Source organism: Astyanax mexicanus, chromosome 1 (assembly GCF_023375975.1).
Source record: "Astyanax mexicanus isolate ESR-SI-001 chromosome 1, AstMex3_surface, whole genome shotgun sequence".
NCBI classification, from domain to species: Eukaryota; Metazoa; Chordata; class Actinopteri; order Characiformes; family Acestrorhamphidae; genus Astyanax; species Astyanax mexicanus.
In genome coordinates, this window is record NC_064408.1 from 1998047 (window position 1) to 2017978 (window position 19932).

The window sequence follows — 19932 nt, forward strand, 5'->3', positions numbered from 1 at the left end:
GTAGGGCTAATGCTAATGCTAATGTGTAAAAGCAAACAGAGACATGAATTCAGATATGACCGTTCACATTCATGTTGCATGTCCATGAATCGGATATGTATCCGATTTATGACCACATATGAAAATGACTCAAATCTGATTAAAATATATATATATATATATATATATATATATATATATATATATATATATATATATATATATATATATATGTATGTATATATATATAAAATATAAAATCTCATATCCCAAATCCGATTAAAAGAAATCGGATTTGGTGCGTTCACACAGCCATGAAAATAACTGATCTAAGCCCATTGAGCAAAAAATCATATTTGAGTCACTTCAGTTTGGTATTGTGAACTAGCCGTAAAAGTACAAGAAATAAAGCAGAAGCAGAAGAGTTTAGCAGCAAAATCCACAAAAAAACCGCAAAAATAAAAACAAAAATGGGCAAATTCCAAACATAACAATTTTCAAATAACTTTAAAGAGTAATAAAGTAACCAAGTAAAGTTTTTTTCCCGCCTGTCTGTCTGTGTGTGAGAGAGACAGATGGGGCTCGTGCCGGACCGCGCAGCAGCTGCTGATCACACCTGTGCGTGAAGGTGAGAGATCAGAGCGGAAGTCTGGACAAGCCCCCCTCGCGCACTCACACACGCTCGCGCACCTCAGCTGCCTGTTGACTCCTATTCTAACGGCGTTAGGTGTGATGGCCTTTGATCTGGGGCTCGTGCCTCCTGTTGTCTCCTCTTTTATGTTATCCGGAGCACGAGCCTGCGTTTGTCCTCCTCGTGGCGTGGGAAGCGGAGCAACAGAGCAAAAGGCGCGCGAGCTGAGAGGATGCGGACAAAAGGTGTGACGGTGTGAACGCGGCGCGTGCAGCGGGACTTAAAAGGCAAGCGGGAGCCTTTGAAGTGCAAGAGGAGCGACAGAGGGTTATATATGGTGTGTATAATATATGTACTATATGGCTCAAAGTGTTGGAACATCTTGTATCTTGTATCTTCTGAAATCTTCTGAAATATTAAAAGAGTTAATGCTGATTTTTGTTGGAGTAACTGTCTTTACTGTATAGAGAAAACGTTCTACAAAATCTACTAGATTTTGGGCTTAAATTGCAGTGAGGATTCGATTGCATTCAGCCACAAGATAAGCATGAGTTCCTCTGCTCTACAGTGTTTCAATACTCCTCTATCTAAATGAATAAGCTGAGCTGTACAGGACTAGTATAGTAATAGTAGCTGAGCTAACATTGCATCAGTGTTTGTTAGCTTGCTAATGAGTTTTGGTTTATGACTTTAGCAACACTTGGCATTTAAGGCATGATACCAACAATACCTTTATGTTTAATATAGCATAATGCTATATATCCCTCTAAGAGACTATTTCCAAAACAATAGGACCAACTATATTTCCATTAAATGAGTTTTTAATTGAGTTTCCTTTTAAAAGAGTCATTCTGAATGTTAAATCTACTACACTACACACTATACATCCAAATATATATGTGAATACTGCTTCTAATGAATGTTGTGCTCAACTACTTTAGATTGCACCAATTGGTGCTGACACATAAATAGAAATACTGCCGATAGAATAGGACTGAGTTATCAAGAAAACTATAAAAATGATGGAGCTCTATCCAAGCATTTATGGATTTTATGGGTTGAGTTATAGTTATAGATGAGATTTGTTGGTGATCAATCTTTTAACCACCTCAAGCATATATATACCATATATTGTGTATACAGAATAAGTATATGTATACTCATGTGTGTAAATATGTATAGATTAAAAGACACAGAAGTAACAGAAGAGAAGACACGACTCTGTTGAATCATATTGGAATGTATTTGTGTTTATTTCTGCCTTCCGCGTGCACAGCTCAGCAGCAAAAAATGGACATATCAATAAATTAATGTGCAAAATACAGATAAATACGATACTAAAAAACAGTACCAGCAGAGGACGCGTCGGCGAAGAATAGAAAAATAAAAAATACATCTTACTAAACATCTTAGCGAGCTCTCGTTTGTACACTATTTACATACAGTTTTACGCACTGTTTACACACAGTTTTGCAGTCTGAACACTCAAATAAATACTCTTATTTTCTAATCTGTCTGATCCAGGATCATTATATCAATATATATTTCTATTTCCAATTTCTATTCATTTACTGCGTAAATAAAGTTTTTTATTGCACCCGTCCGGCTTTAAGTTCAGTTCAGTTCATTCAGTTCTTTAGACTCTACAGAGTCTCAAGGCCACGGCCGCCACACTCCCTGCCCCACGCTGACCTGCTGCCCGCACGCGTGGCCCGTGGCGGGACTGGAGGTGGCGTGTGAGTCTCTGTGGCGGTGTGCCAGGCTGGCAGAGTATGTGTGGCGTGGTGGCAGGCTGTACGGGTGTGACAGGGGTGAGGTTTTTCTTGTAGATTCGAGTCCGTGACTGTAGGACACCTTCTTCTCGGACGCGTTGGCGGCTCTGGACGAGATTTTGGCCCAGTTTGGCGCGGTTCCGGTGGTACCGGCGGTGCCAGCGGCGGGTACGTGGTGCGGGTGGCTCAATCGTTGGCACAGGCTCGCTGATAATGAGGCCTGTAGCCCCCGAGCCTCGCCCTCCGTCTGCAGGAAGAGCGCGGCCTGCTGAAGACACGCCGAGAACCCGTCCATGAACTGCCGCCGCTCCGAAGTCTCGTCCCAGTCTTGGTTCTGCTTGGTTTGGGTCGTGGAGTTCTGCAGGAACAGAACCGTGTGCTCCAGGATCTCAGCTTTCTCCACTCGCCTCTGGGATAATGCCTGGAAATTAGAGAGAAACGAGAGATTAGAAACTTGTTTTCGGGATACTCAAGATGATGCAAATTACTTTTGATACTTCAGTATGTCTCAAGTATTTTAGTTTGTCTCATTATAAGATACTTCACAATGTCTCTAGGTACTGCAAGGTAGAATTACGATCATCCTGTTATATATAAAGTGACTTTATAGTATTTCAGGACACTAATGAGAAGTATCAGTTTACTTTATTGCACTTATATTTGTACTTCAAGATACTTTGCAATGAATGTATCAATACTGTAGGTAGTATTTATTGAGTTACTTTATGGAATTTCAAAAATACTTAAGTGAGTATTGTAAGCTACTTTAGAACATATCAGTGTGCACTAAGGTGCTTCAAAGATACTTTGAGAAAGAGTTACAATCTACTTTGTGGAATTTGTAGATTATGATGTTTTAGGATACTACTAGGATAATTTGAAAAAACTTCAAGATGTATCTACACACTTAAATTTGCGTTATGTTATTTATGGTAATTAAAAATACTAGTAAAATGAGTAAACCCCAGTCAAGTTATTATTCCATTCCAGAAGGTTATATTACATGTAAAGGTGTGGTATCTCACCTCAGGGCTCTGCAGGAGTAAAGTTCTCAGACTCTCCAGACTCTTGTTCATCCTCTCGCGCCTCCTTCGCTCCACCTGAGGCTTTAATAACTGTGGGAAAAGCAGAGGTGAGAGAACCGTCAGCAGGGGGTCAGAACCTCGACTTCCAGAGCAGAAAATTTACATTTGTACACATTTACACTTCAATACTCTGAGACCTGACTGATCTACACCACAAAAAATAACCTACAAATAATACTTTCTTATATATACACAACTATTTATGTCTATATAACACTGACACTGGTGTAGCTCTACAGCTCTAGACTCTATAAACTATTGTAACTCAAGAAAATAGACCATATAACCTTTAAAATGATATATAACTAGAACTATAGTATATAAAGGATTATATAATCTTACCTTTCTGTCCATTTTCAGTCTCGTGCTGTCCTCCAGACTGCTCATAGCTGGGGTATTATTCCACAGCTCAGTGGTCATTGGTCTTCTCTTGAAGTTGGTAGATCAGTGTATGCTGGCTAGAAGAATCTCTCGCCCTACTTAAAGGCGTACGAGCGAGAGTGACGACACACGACACGCCCACCGTCGCTCTTACTGGCCAATCAGGAGCCAAGGAACTCTTTGTATCGTTTTGTTTTTGTTGTCAATGGAAGTGCTGGAAAGGTCCATTATATTGGTAAAATACTGTTTTAAATACCGTAAACACTGTGCTTTTACAGCTATAAAACAAAAACAAAGAAAACTAAAAAGGTTTTTAATGGAGCAAAAATATTGGTGCAACAGAAAACAACTGACTGAAGCAAAGGAGGGAAGTGTGAAATCAGAGCCAAAGAGATGCAAAAATGGTCTAAAACAACCCAAAATTTCAGAAAAACGTCATTGTATCAGTGATACTGATTATATTTTTACACCCAAAGCAAAAAAAGTCGAGTTTAACACAACAACAGATCCAAAGTACTGGTACAGCAGTGAAAGAAAGAAACGAACTGCAAGAAACAAAGTTTATTAATTGTTAAAGTAGGTTAAAAGTTCCAGAAATGGTTCCAAAAATGCACAAAAGCGCACTGCCCCAAAACATCCAAAAACAACGTCTTAAAAATAAAGTATCCAAAAAGTAGCTTTAAAGTTTTAGAAAGTCTAAAAAAAGGTCCATAAAATGTCAAATACAGTCTAATAAAGTCTAAAAAGAGTATAGTAAATGTCAAAAAATGTTGTACAATGTTCAGAAATGTCAGAGATATCAAAATTATAGAAAACAAGGCAAAAGTGGCAAAAAATACTTTACTTATAATAAAAAAAACTAATAATAATTAATAATAGGCATACAAAGGTCAAAAATGTCCCAAAACAACCAAAGATCCAAAAAAGTCTAAAATAGTTGATACGTCTCAATAAAAAACTACAGAAACGGGTTCAAAAAAGGTCATACGAGGTTAAAAACAACCAAAACTAACCAGAAAAGATCAAATGAGATTAAACCAATTCCCCAAAACACCCCAAATAAGTCAACAAATGCCCAATAAATGTTTAAAAAGGTCCAAAAATAACCAAAAGAGTCACTTAAAAATAAAGTTTCCAATAGAACTGCATGAGTTAAGCTGTGTTGTATTTTATTCTTTCACTTTTTAGCACATTTTTAGTGTAGAATAAAGAAAAATAAGGATAAAGCACTCCTTTAGCTACAGGTTGAGAGAGGAATGATCTACACTAATCAATCCACTGTTGATCAGTCCTGGAACAGATTTATTATTGGTTATTGATCGGGTTTGAATCAGTGTTGTATTAAAACTGGTTTATTTAATACTCGGTTCAGAGCTTCACAAGATCGTTGTTTTTTTTTGGTTCTGGGAAAATCCAGAGATCAAAGCTTTGGGAACACTCCGGCACGCGCGCTCTCTCACCTCCACATCCGCCGGCACGCGCGCGGGAAGGTGTTAATGGCCCTCGTGTGCCGCGCGAGCGCGTGCGATCAACAGAAGGCGCCAAGTGGGATTAAAGAGTAAAGTTTACCCAGATCTGTAAATTACACAAATTACACTGTAAATTACATAATCGTTTATTTCGTTTTAGATCAGTTATTGGACTCTCCACAAGGTTTAACATTTAAAACACGTAAAAACTAATTTTAAATTACAGCCCAAATCTACCGCACATACTCTTTCTGTAACGATCTTTTTTTGGATCAGTTTTTACAATTTTAATTAACTTACAATGTATGCATAATAACATGTTTAAAAGTCAAATTAACAAAAGTTAAACATTTTTTCAAAAAAATGAGGGATTGTGTTCATATTACAATAAAATACAATATTTACAATTACGCTGTTTCTGCATTTAGTTTGCATGTACAGTATTTACACATTTTCGTATATCTTATTTAAACAATTTGCAACTGTAATGCATGGACGTACAGTTGTACTCATATATTTAAAGACTTTATTTATTGACGTCATTAGCCTACGTTTATGTATCTATACGTAACTTTGTCTTTATCTTTATCAGGTTTGTAAATGTTTACTCGTGGTTAGGTTATGTTTGCGCGTGCCTCTCTATACCGCTGAGCAGCGCGTGCTTCCTGCTGTCGTACTGTTTTGCATGACAGTAAATAAAGAGGAGCCGCGCGCGCTAAAAGAAAGGCTATCTAAGCTTATTTACACATGAACGCGATCTCGCGCCTTTTTTGAAGCGCCTGATGGTTGCAGCGGTGATGGCACGTGCATTTACTGCACAGTATGAGGGCAGCGTTGTAAAGAGGTGTGAACACGCGCCAAACACCTATCAATACACCCCCACCCCCAACCCCCATACACACACTTATTTCTATCTTAATATTAGTACAATCTCTAAATTAGAAAACGATTGAATAAATACAACCAAATTAACCCAATGCATTTTTATTTATTATCATTATACATATATTTCTGCATTTCGGACCATTTTATATTTGCTTTGGCTTGTATTTGATTTTATCTGCTTATTTTAAAGAACTGTTGTCATTGCTTCTCACAACATTTAAAAGACGTTTTATCACTAAACATACCAAGTGATGAAGAGTTTCTATTTTGCACAGTAAAGTTTTAAGTAGTATGTTTAAGTAGTAGCAGTATATTAAATGTAACTCTAATGCTTTTAGAGCTTGTTGACGAAGGTTTGCAAAAGTATTGCAGGTCTAAAATGCAGGAATGGATGTTTCTTTTAATAAATGAAAGTTGAGAAGATACATTTTTATAAAATGTGAAATATCTACAGTGTACAGTTTCTACAGTGTGCAATCAATTGCTAATGCATTGAAATAGTGTCGATCTAATAAGTTAAGTGATTTATTTGTGCACATAATTTTAGGTTGATTCAACATTGATTCAAATATATGGTTTTAGATGTATTGTTTATATTGAAAGTGTATATCTTGTTTGTATCACTGTAAGCCTGGATAAGTTGAATTTACTTAAAAAATTGAGGAAACCGGTTGCCTTAAAAAAGTTAAGTAATGGGTAATGAAAACTTAAGTTAGCATAGCTTAAGAACATCAAGTTATTACAACTATAGGCGAAGTTGGTTGAACTTTTTTTTTTATTTTTTGTTATACTGTGAGACTGGATAAATTGAGTTACTTAACTTTTTAAGGCAGCTCATTTGCTCATTTTCTTAAGTAATGGTGATTGAAAACTTGAGTTAGCATAATTTAAAACATCAAGTTATTACAACTAAAGTGGGACTTTATTTATTTCTAAGGTAGCCCAGGGGGAATCACTACACACTGATGGTGAGTGTCTGTCAGAAACTGTTGGACACACCCAGTATGCAAATAGATTGTGACAGAAGCCAATGGAAAAGAAGCTGTTAATGACAACAGACTAAACTCAGTTATTATAAGTTGGTTAAATTCAAAGATCTCAGTTTGATACGTATGTGCCCACAAATGTTCAACTAACTCAAAATAGTTGAGTAATGTTTAGAAATATCCAATTTTATGTAAATCAGACTTAAATCTTTTGAGTTCCAACAACTTCTGGGTTTACAGTTCTCATAGCTTGTTCTTTGTTCTTGCAATATTATCTTTTATCACTTTTACCTTAAGGCATTAATTACTAGATTAAATTTCAAAGCTTTAACCATTCAAACCCTTTTAAATGAACGTTGAAATGAATGTTACAATTCCAAAACTAACCGATGATACCTATAAATGCAATGTGGTTGTTTTTCCATCATCAACCCTTAAAAAAAGACTACAAACAAAGCTTTAACGTTTTTTTTTTTTACGTTCTTTGCTATCAGGGTTATTTCCACGCTGTCTTAGCTTTTCTGACATAGGGTTGTACATAAAGAGTCTCGCACTCTTGTTGCTTTATCAAAGAGTTTAACGAGTAGAAACTCTCGCTGACCGCTGAGGTTCAATCTCTCACACGTGCAAATAATGTGCGGCAGATCAAAGCAAGCGGCACGCGCTGGGCGGAAGAATGGGGCGCGCGTGCGAGGTGTGAAGTGGCTTAAGGTGTGAAGTACATCGTGCGTGTGTGTGCATGGTTATGCAGGGTGGGGTGGTTTATGAAGCATGTGTCTATTGCAGTCTATAGCTCCGCCCACATAATCTGATTGGTCGAGAAGCGTCCGACTTGTGTCCTTATATTTTGTAGACAGCGCGTGCACTCTTCACCATACAGTCACCATTCGAATAAACATCGTTAACAGCGATATCTTTACGAAAAACTACCGGGCTACTTTTTTTGCTTTACATTGCACCCATTACTGATAATTAGAAAATACTGCCAAAAGAATAGGACCACTCTCTGGAACATAAGATAAATGTACATGAATCTATTGTTGGACCCATGCCTAATGCCAGGCCTGGGCTAGAAGGGTTTAAAACCCCATTATTGAGAACACTGTAGAGCAGTGGAAGAACTGAGTTCTCTGGAATGATGGAGCTATATCCAATACTTTAAATATACAGGGAGGAACTGAGGAATGAGTTAGGGCGATAATGATCCAACATCCAGACAGTCCAGAATCTAGTAGAAAGTCTTATCTGTACAGTAGAGACAGTTACTCCAACAAAAACAGAATAAACTACTGTTTTGTATTGCATTGCATTGTTTTGTATTCTATTGCATTGCATAGTACAATTTATATTTTGCATTAAATTGCATTGCATAGAATTGCATTGCACTGTATTCTATTACATTGCACAGTAATATATTTATATTGTATTCTATTGCATTGTATTGCATTGCTTTGCATTGTATTGTATTCTATTGCATTGCATAGTAATATTTTTATATTGTATTTATTTAGTTGGATTACTCCATCAAATGTTGCCAAAAAGAAAAAAAAATAGAAAAAAATTAAAACGCCATTTGTTCTGCACTGTACTAAACTGAAAAAAATACATATTTTACATGTTTTACAACCATTTTTCTATTTTTGAATTTAGCCTGAAATAGTCAGAAACTGGACTGATAAGAATCACACTGACCCAAAAACACCCTTTATATTATAATACTGACCCATGGATTAAGTCTAGTCTTAATGGCGAAGTCTATATATCTAAATGTATAATTCTGTAAGAGTTAAGCTTGTGTTATTGAGTTGGTGAGTTAGTGAGTTGGTGAGTTGGTGAGTTGGTGAGTTGCTGAGATAGTGAGTTAGTGAGTTAGTGTCGGTGAGCAGGTGTGATCTGCAGCACTAGTGTTAGTGTTGGTCTGGGAACGGACTCCTGATCCGGTTCTCTGTGCAACTTGTGAGATCTCCAACACCTCAGAACCATCAGCCCTGTTCCACACGTCCTCACCATCACACACACAAACACACACAAACACACACACACACACACACACACACACACACACACACACACACCACTGTTAACTGCACGGCTGCAGGAGGAGGTGTTAGAAAGGCCATTGGCTGTGCTGAGGATTCTGAGCTCGTGCTTGCGTCCTCACAACGCGGGAGGTTCGGTGTTCACGTGTCTTCGGTGGGGGGCAGTTCAGTCGGTGGGAGCTGCTCCCGGGCAGAGTGCTGCGGACATGTGGCTCCGCGTTTCTCCGTGAAGAGTATTTAGTTAGCCTTCTGGAGTCACTTTTTGTTCCTTGTGTGCGTCATTGAAGATTTGTGAGTAGTTTTTGTCCTGTTTTAATGTTCAAATGTTTGATCATTTAGTCCGTTTTGATAGTGTAATTTTGCTAGCCTGAAAGTGAAACTGAAAGTAATGTAGAGCCTTGTAGAATATTCCTGCGTCTGTGATTGTAATCTGTAGAGCCTTATTTTCAGTTCATTAAGCCTTAATTGTTCGTTTAAAGTGCTAATATCTGTCATTTGTGTTAGTATAGCCTAAATACCGCCGTGTGTTTAATGTGGAGGTTTTCACACCAGTAATGGCTGTTTTAATGGGCGCCATTATTATGTGTAATGACTGTGTGTTGGCCACCAGTTGGCAGTGTTTCCCCAGCAAATAGCAGCCTTATAGATTTCTAGTTGGAAATTAGTTGTGCTTTAAATAAGCAGCCTGGATGTATTTATTTCAGAGTTTGTTTATTTACACAGAGTTTGTATATTTTGCTTCCTTCCTTTCTTAGACCACACCCACACACCCATACACGTATTTATGATCATCTGTAAAGCCAAATTTGACCCTTGTATTACTGTGCTGTCTTCAAGTTCATTAAACTGCCTTAAACTTCATTCTCGACTCTTCTGCGTTCTTACCGACGCACCAGGAAGACACCATACCATCCACCAACACCTATACAGTCCACCCACCTAACCACCTGAGAGAGAAATAACTTTCAAGGTCCTTCGAGCCGGATGGTTTTAGTGCCTTTTTGGAACCTAAATCTACAAGATGCAGCGTGCACATAGCATAGCAGACATCCCTTTACCTGTGGTAGCCCGTCCCGCGCGTCAGTCTCGTCAGCCTGCCTACCTCAGAGACTATGAAGTTCAACTTGTGGGCCGAAGACCGCCAGCACAGTCCGATGTCACTGATGCAGCACAGTATACACAGGGTCAGGAAGACAAGCACCAGGAGATGAGGGAAGGTGCTACGAGGAAGACGTCGCAGACATCCCACTCAGTTAGCCCCATTAGCCAGTTGGATTATGCATTGATTGATGAGTGGCCTGCTGCACCTGCAGCTGGGCATTTTCAACATCCAGTCAAGCCTAAAGCACAGCTGGGGAAACCCCCAGGACTGGACCACAGACCTGCTAGACCATTGGTGGGCCATGACATGCAAGGAGCACATGCAGATGCCTACAGTAGATCAAGTGAAACCGTGCATCGTGAACAGTTAACTCAGAGTCCCTTTGCTGGTAGAATAGCCTATCACCAGCTTCCTCTCGATGCCCAGGTCTCAGCACCTAATCCTCATCTGCAACAATGTGTTGCTTCAGCATTTCAACCCATACCTCTACAGGCTAGCACACCTGCTCCTAGGGCTAACTCGGCGCCGTTATCACTCAGTGAACCATCGTATAATCATCCAGTTTATCGGCCACAAGTCGCTCCTGTTGCACCACCGTCTTCGCCCGCCGACACAAGAGAGCAGTTCCTGATGGACACCATCACCAAGATGATGAGTGAGCTACAAGCAATTAAAGAAGCAAGCAGGCCAGCAATCCCTAGCTATCAGCCTGCACCTGCTCAGTCTCTAAGTCAGCCTTATGATAGCAACCAGTTCCAATATCCTGTGAGTCAGTATCCTTCTAGTAGCCAGCCCTATGCCTACGGATATCCACAACCACCTGGGCCTTATCAGTACCCACCAATGTCTTCATTTCCATTACAGCCAACCAAACCCCCTCAGCAGACATATGCGCCTATTCCTACCGCCTATGGTATGCCGGATCGGAAGCCTTTTGCGTTTCTCAGCGAGAGAACCTACAGAGGACCCATACCTACCATTCCAGACTTCACAAAGCCTGATCCTAGTCAGTTCACGCGCCTTAAGCAGGCTTTAGGCAACCTCCTACCTCCTGATGCCACTGAGCTGTTTTGCTATCAAGTTCTGCTGGATCATCTAAAATTAGAAGAAGCTCGTCTGGTTGCGGACGCCTACTTGCACTCTCTTACTCCGTATACTGATACAATGGTGGCTTTGACAGAAAGGTTTGGAAGACCCCAGAAGCTGGCACTGAAGAAGATAAGTATGGTCATGAATGCCGCAGACATCCGTCAGGGAGATACTAAAGCATTCCAGAGCTTTGCCCTGGATGTATGCGCCTTGGTGGGGATGCTGAAGACACTGGGGCAGGAAGGAGCCGTGGAACTCCAATGTGGATCGCATGTGGAACGGCTGTTAAGTAAACTCCCTACAGACCTGCGCTCAGCATTCCGCAGGAGCATGTTCCTGCAATCACGGAGGCGCTATGACCTGATGGACTTCTCAGAGTGGCTGAAGCATGAGGCATGGTGCCAGGATAGTGAAAGCCAACCTAGTCTCCGGGAATCCAAGCCGGGTACTAAGCAGTCTCAGAAGTCTCAGAAACCTAACTCTAGATCTGATCGTTTTGCTACGGTTCTCCACGGGAGTGAGGAGAGTCCTGCCAAACAAGGTGTATCCCCAAGGAAGCCTGAGGGCACAAGCAAGAAGAAGTCACAGCCCTACTGCCCATATTGTGACTCCAGTGAGCACTTCCTTAGTCAGTGCGACACTTTTAAGTCCTTTGATAATTCCCAAATCGCTCAGTGGATAAAGAGCAACCGACGCTGTTGGCGGTGTGGCAGAGGACACACCGCAGCGGAGTGTACCCTCAAGAAGCCCTGCAGTAAGTGCCAAGGCAAACATCTACAGATACTGCACAGTGTCAACACCAAGCCTGTGAAGGATGGGCCACCTCCAGTTACCTCGGCCACTGAAACTCTGTACTTGAACAGACCAGGTGAGTGCAGTCGAGTCCTCCTGAAAGTAGTCCGGGTCCTCCTTCAGCATGAGAACAAGACGTTCGACACCTATGCAGTGTTGGATGATGGCTCCGAACGCACCATCCTGCTACCTGCTGCCGCACAGAAACTTGGCCTATGTGGACCCTCTGAGACTTTAGCCCTGCGTACCATTCGTCATGATGTGCAGACCCTGCCTGGCATGACAGTGACCTTCCGAGTGTCACCCATCACTCAACCTAACAGAGCCTTTGTGATCATGGACGCATTCACCGCAGATCGCCTCAGCCTTGCAGACCACACCTACCCAGTGGATAGCTTGAAGCTGAAGTACAAGCATCTCCAGGACATCCCGCTGCAAGCCTTTGACAGAGTGAGCCCTACCCTCCTTATAGGAGCAGACAATCCTCACTTGCTAACCCCCCTTGAGCCTGTTCGTCTTGGACCCCCTGGCGGCCCAGCTGCGATCAAGACAAGACTGGGTTGGACTCTGCAGGGACCGTCCAGGCTTACCGAGCTCCGGTTATCATCTCAGCAGTGTCTGTTCACCTCACTCAGTCCGCTAGAAGTGGAGCTGCGCCGGAATGTGGAGAAGCTTTGGCAACTAGACACCTTACCACAGAGGTGTGAGAAGCAGGTGACACGCTCGCGAGAAGACCAACAAGCCATCGATCTTCTTGAAGCCAAGACCATTAGAGTAGAAGTTGATGGTGTGCTCAGATATGCCACCCCATTACTGTGGAAGAAGAACTTCCCAGCACTTCAGGCTCCCATGGAGGCAGTTATGCCAAGGCTTAGAGGATTGGAGAAACGCCTGTCTAAGGATCCAGAGAGCGTAGACATCTACATTGCCGAGATAAAGAAGTTGGAGACATCTGGTGTTGTAGTCAAGTTACCTGCACAGGCAGTTCCAGCTGGTGGTGATAGTTGGTACATCCCTCATCATGTTGTGCAACACAACGGCAAACACCGTATTGTGTTCGACTGCTCCTTTCAGTACCAAGGAGTCAGCCTAAACCAATCCCTGCTACCTGGTCCTACACTGAGTCCGTCCCTACTGGGAGTCCTTCTGCGGTTCAGGGAGCACAGCGTGGGCATAAGTGGTGACATCAAAGGCATGTTTCACCAAGTGATGCTACTGCCTGAAGATCGACCCCTTCTGCGCTTTATCTGGCGTGACATGAACCGGGAAGAGACGCCTCAGGTCTACGAGTGGAGAGTGCTGCCATTCGGCACTACCTGTAGTCCATGTTGCGCTACGTTTGCGCTGCAGCAGCACGTTCACAACCACACAGATGTCAACAGCGTGGAGCGCTTCTCAGTAGACCGCTGCTTCTATGTTGACAACTGTTTGCAGAGCCTACAGTCTGCACCAGAAGCGAAACAGATGGTCGACCGCCTCAGATCTCTCCTTGCCTCCGGAGGGTTCGAAATCCGTCAATGGGCCAGCAACCAGCCTGAGGTCATCAACCACCTACCTGCCGAGGCCAGGTCCGACAAGCTTGACCTGTGGCTGGCCCATGACAAGTCAGAGGCACACGAATCAACCTTAGGCCTGACCTGGTATTGCAATGTGGATGCTTTCAGTTACAAGAGCAGAGTAGTCACCTACGACCAGATCACAATGCGCAACGTGTATCGTGTCTTAGCCAGCCAGTATGACCCACTCGGGTTCATACTTCCCTACACCACACGGGCGAAGATACTGGTCCAGCGCCTGTGGGACCAGCAAAGAGGTTGGGATGATCCCAACCTCCCTGAAGATCTGCTGGCTGCATGGCACACCTGGGAAGGGGAGTTAGAGTACTTACCTGAAGTCCAGTTGCCAAGATGCTACACTCCTGCTGGCATGGACCGTCCAGACACCAAGAGAGACATTCACGTCTTTTGTGATGCCTCTGAAAGGGCGTACGGAGCGGTTACGTACCTGAGGTCTGAAGATGTCCAGGGGAGAGTTCATGTTGCCTTTCTCCTTGCACGCTCACGAGTTGCACCCAGGAAACAGCTTTCGATGCCTCGATTGGAGCTGTGTGCAGCAGTTACAGGAGCTCAGTTAGCTAGGCTCCTGAGGTCAGAGCTCACCTTGGAGATCCGACAAGTCGTGCTCTGGAGTGATTCAACAACAGTCCTCACATGGCTTCACTCAGAGTCGTGCCGCTTCAAAGTATTTGTCGGAACCAGGGTGGCCGAGATTCAAGACCTCACTGACCTCAGGGCCTGGCGGTACATTGAGTCCTCCGAGAACCCAGCCGACGACCTCACAAGAGGTAAACCGTTGCAAGAGCTGGCAACACCTAACAGGTGGTGTGATGGACCAGAGTTCCTGAAGTTGCCACCAGATAAGTGGCCAACTCACCCATCATCCACCGACCTGGTCTCTGGAGATCCAACTGAGCTGAAACGCTTTACCTTCTGCGGACTGAGTACTGCCACCGACTCAGACATGCCAACCTTCAAGTCATGGAAGGACCTAGTGGAGTCTCTTGCTCAGGAACTTCACGGGGCGGCCAACCATTCTGGACCAGTCCCTGCTAGTACTTACCAGGCTGCAGAAAGGCTTGCATTCCAGAAAGCACAGAAAGCAAGTTTTCCAGAAGACTGTGACCTTCTCCAGAAAGGGAAACCAGTGGCATCGTCTAGTCATCTCCTTTGCCTCTCACCCGAGTTTGACTCGACCCATCAAGTCATCAGAGTGGGAGGGCGGCTCCGTAGAGTGGAAGGACTGGATCCGGAGGCAGTACATCCCATCGTACTGGACCCAGCTCACCCCTATACGAGGCTGCTGATTCAGGAATATGACTCCAAGCTCTGCCATCCTGGACCTGAGCGAGTCTTCGCTGAATTGAGACGCAGAGTCTGGATCCTAAGAGGCCGTGAAGCAGTCAAGCGTCACCAACGCAGATGTACCGAGTGCTGCCGATGGAGATCCAGACCTGCTGTCCAGAAGATGGCAGACCTACCCCCACCACGACTACGACTGTTCAAGCCTGCTTTTTACTCCTGTGGCATGGACTGCTTCGGTCCACTGACAGTCAAGGTGGGCCGGCGGACGGAGAAGAGGTGGGGACTTCTCTTCAAATGTCTAACCACAAGAGCAGTGCATGTGGATCTGCTAACCTCAATCGACCTTGACTCCTTCTTGATGGCTCTTCGGAGGTTCATAGCCCGGCGGGGCAAGCCATCCGAGCTATACTCGGACCAAGGAACCAACTTCCGAGGAGGAGAGAATGAGTTAGTGGAAGCCTTCTCCAAGCTAAGCCCGGAAGTCCAGCAGCACCTAGCCTCCCAGCAGATCTCGTTTCACTTCAACCCGCCAGCAGCACCGCATTTTGGCGGTGTGTGGGAACGAGAAATCCGCTCCGTGAAAGCTGCGCTGTATACCACCATTGGATCCCAGACAGTGAGTGAAGAGGTACTTCAAACAGTGCTCATTGAGATTGAGTCCATACTCAACTCCAAACCTCTGGGCTATGTCTCGGCTAATATAGCTGATTTGGATCCAGTGACCCCGAATTCCTTGTTGATGGGGCGGCCCGACAGCGCCCTACCTCAGGTGGTCTATCCACAAACCGAGCTGCTTGGACGTCGAAGGTGGAGGCATTCACAAGTGCTAGCAGACCGGTTCTGGACTGCCTTCATCCGGAACTACTTACCTGGCCTACAGATACGAGGGAAATGGACAACTCCGTCTCCTGACATCACCATCAACTCAGTAGTCATGGTGGTGGATCCTCAGCTGCCGCGATCCCTCTGGCAGATCGGGAAGGTGGTAAAGGTGTTCCCGGGTCCTGACGGTCGAGTGAGAACTGTGGAGGTGCAGATCAAGGACAAGGTGTATACCCGACCCATTGTTCGCGTCATCGTCTTGCCCCAGATCCCCGACGACGAAGCCAACAGACCCTGACCGGACTGGTTGGTGGCCTTTCTGGGTGCACATTCCGTTCCGAATGTGGGGGCGGCTGTGTTAGAAAGGCCATTGGCTGTGCTGAGGATTCTGAGCTCGTGCTTGCGTCCTCACAACGCGGGAGGTTCGGTGTTCACGTGTCTTCGGTGGGGGGCAGTTCAGTCGGTGGGAGCTGCTCCCGGGCAGAGTGCTGCGGACATGTGGCTCCGCGTTTCTCCGTGAAGAGTATTTAGTTAGCCTTCTGGAGTCACTTTTTGTTCCTTGTGTGCGTCATTGAAGATTTGTGAGTAGTTTTTGTCCTGTTTTAATGTTCAAATGTTTGATCATTTAGTCCGTTTTGATAGTGTAATTTTGCTAGCCTGAAAGTGAAACTGAAAGTAATGTAGAGCCTTGTAGAATATTCCTGCGTCTGTGATTGTAATCTGTAGAGCCTTATTTTCAGTTCATTAAGCCTTAATTGTTCGTTTAAAGTGCTAATATCTGTCATTTGTGTTAGTATAGCCTAAATACCGCCGTGTGTTTAATGTGGAGGTTTTCACACCAGTAATGGCTGTTTTAATGGGCGCCATTATTATGTGTAATGACTGTGTGTTGGCCACCAGTTGGCAGTGTTTCCCCAGCAAATAGCAGCCTTATAGATTTCTAGTTGGAAATTAGTTGTGCTTTAAATAAGCAGCCTGGATGTATTTATTTCAGAGTTTGTTTATTTACACAGAGTTTGTATATTTTGCTTCCTTCCTTTCTTAGACCACACCCACACACCCATACACGTATTTATGATCATCTGTAAAGCCAAATTTGACCCTTGTATTACTGTGCTGTCTTCAAGTTCATTAAACTGCCTTAAACTTCATTCTCGACTCTTCTGCGTTCTTACCGACGCACCAGGAAGACACCATACCATCCACCAACACCTATACAGTCCACCCACCTAACCACCTGAGAGAGAAATAACTTTCAGGAGGGGTCTGTAATATACTTGGCCTTGGCAGAAAACACAATTCCAGCAGTTACATCTTATTTGGCCAATCAATAAACAGAAAGTAACATTTAGCAAATCAAAAATTTCCATTACTTTTTTATTTAATGTAACCTATATGGAATACCTTGATGCACCTTAAAAACATGAGATTTATTATTCTGTAATAAAGGAACCAGATTAAGCCAAAACATTCAGATTATATTTGCATTGCATTGTGTTTATATTGCATTCTATTTCATTGAATCAAATTGTATTGTAGTGTATTCTAATGTGTTGCATTGCATTGTATTGTATTCATATTGTATTTTATTTTTAATGCATTCTGTTCCATTACATCTCATTACATTACATTGCATTATATGATATTGTATTGCATTGCATTGTATTTATATTGTATACTATTGCTTTGCACTGTATTACTTTGCTGTGTATTGTATTGTATTGTATTGCATTGCAGTTTCTTGTCTTTTCTTGTATTGTTACCTACTGTACTGTATTTGCAATGCACAGTTCTGTACTCTGCTGGATTTGATTGTATACTTGTGTACTGTAATTGTGGTTTAGTACATTGCATTGCACTATATTTAATTGCATTTTGTACTGTTTTGTATTTTCTTAAATTATTGTTTATTATTGCATTGCTCTGTGCATCACTTTATTGTGTGGTATTGTACTATACTATACTATACTGTACTATAGTATACTGCATGGTATTGAATTGTACTATGTTTGTACTGTATTGTACACTACTGTATAGTTGTATTGTGTTGTATTGCATTAATATTGCATTGCATTTCATTAGAATCTATTGGATTGTTCTGTAGTCTACTCTACTGCATGTGTCTTGTATTGCATTGTATTACATTTATATTATATTATATCGGATTGCATTGTATTACATTTATCTTATTTTCTATTGCATTGCATTGTATTACATTTATATTAAATTCTATTGCATTGCATTGTATTACATTTATATTAAATTCTATCGCATTGCATTGTCTTGCATTGTATTACATTTATATTGTATTCTATTGCATTGCATTGTATTACATTGTATTACTTTTATATTGCATTACAACGTATTGTATTGTATTCTATTGCATTGTACTGTATTGCATTTTATTCTATTTATATTCTGTTTTATTGCATTGCATTGTATTGCATTGTATTACATTTATATTATATTATATTGCATTGTATTGCATTTTATTATAGTTATATTGTATTATATTCTATTGCATTATATTGTATTGCATTTTACTATAGTTATTTTGTATTATATTCTATTGCATTATATTGTATTGCATTTTATTATATTTATATTGTATTCTACTGCATTGCATTGCATTATATTATTGTATTATTTACACTGTTCGACAGAATGTAAGAGAAGTTCTGGAGAATTTTTGGGTCTACAGATCTGAATCTTCACCAGAATATGAGTTGAGGTCAACAGTCGGTCAGAATTTCTCCATCTCTACTGGTCTCCAGTACTGGTTTGACCTCATGCTGCACGTTCCAGTAATATGCACTGGTTTAAAGGAGTGTTATTATGGGTTTATGGTTCTGGAGCTCAGTTCTGTTTATCCACCAAGTCGCCTCCACACCACCCTCCTCTCTCCACACTGACACACTTACGGTGTGTGTGGGTGTGTTGGAGGTTCAGTTGTCACCCAGACACACACATCCAGTCATGGTAATGAAGATCTCACCGGCTGAAGGTGTGTAATCTCACCTTCTCTACGAGTTCCCACGGGAAATTTGGATTTGGGTGTTTTTTCAGTAAAAGAGGAGCTGGGGTTAAAAAGGCAAACTCTATGTGAACTCTATAGAAAACAGAGTTCAAAGTTGAGAGAAATATACAATGGGCCCTATTTTAGGAATCTATAGGCTTTGCTATCGTAACGATGGCATATGTTATTTTATTTACTGTTCTGTTTATTGTTGATGTAAAAGGTGGGCTTGTGCGGCTGCGTTGCCAAGATAGCGATGAGCGTCTAACTGTAGACTGTTGTCAGGGTTTTAACCAGTCAGTGGAGCTCCTGTGTTTTCTGTTACCAAGATAAACAAGCAAAACTCCAGAAATGTACCTGAACACACCTCATTTCCAGAACACCACGCCCATCAGTGTGGATATATTCAGAAGCTCTGCTGCTGTTTAAACCAGGCAGGAGGAAGGAGTGTAAGATAGAGTGTTGGTGAGGTGTAAGATATCGATGAACATCACAATGCACCTTGCACAGGGTGTAAAATAGAACCATTTTTGTTCAAAAGCATTGGGAATCCAGCACTTAATACACTGCTCAAAAAAATAAAGGGAACACTCAAATAACACATCCTAGATCTGAATGAATGAAATATTCTCATTGAATACTTTGTTCTGTACAAAGTTGAATGTGCTGACAACAAAATCACACAAAAATCATCAATGGAAATCAAATTTATTAACCAATGGAGGCCTGGATTTGGAGCCACACACAAAATTAAAGTGAAAAAACACACTACAGGCTGATCCAACTTTAATGTAATGTCCTTAAAACAAGTCAAAATGAGGCTCAGTATTGTGTGTGGCCTTCACGTGCCTGTATGACCTCCCTACAACGCCTGGGCATGCTCCTGATGAGGTGGCGGATGGTCTCCTGAGGGATCTCCTCCCAGACCTGGACTAAAGCATCCGCCAACTCCTGGACAGTCTGTGGTGCAACGTGACGTTGGTGGATGGAGCGAGACATGATGTCCCAGATGTGCTCAATCGG

At 42.2% G+C, this 19932-nt stretch overlaps 2 protein-coding genes across 2 annotated transcripts; one reads left to right on the forward strand and one right to left on the reverse strand.

Annotated features, from left to right (window-relative positions):
• Window positions 1–1852: 1852 nt before the first annotated feature.
• Window positions 1853–3923, reverse strand: her7 (hairy and enhancer of split related-7). Its single transcript, XM_007239635.4, has 3 exons — window positions 3810–3923; window positions 3408–3497; window positions 1853–2803 (listed from the first exon to the last, which is right to left on the reverse strand). The coding sequence occupies exons 1-3, from the start codon at window positions 3885–3887 to the stop codon at window positions 2264–2266; spliced, it is 708 nt and encodes a 235-aa protein (XP_007239697.2). The 5' UTR covers window positions 3888–3923; the 3' UTR covers window positions 1853–2263.
• Window positions 3924–9324: 5401 nt separating this feature from the next.
• Window positions 9325–17146, forward strand: LOC111190943 (uncharacterized). The gene is made up of 3 exons (XM_049465203.1): window positions 9325–9518; window positions 9983–16474; window positions 16939–17146. Exon 2 carries the CDS (start codon window positions 10249–10251, stop codon window positions 16189–16191), a length of 5943 nt encoding a protein of 1980 aa, XP_049321160.1. The 5' UTR covers window positions 9325–9518; window positions 9983–10248; the 3' UTR covers window positions 16192–16474; window positions 16939–17146.
• The last annotated feature ends 2786 nt before the right edge of the window (window positions 17147–19932 follow it).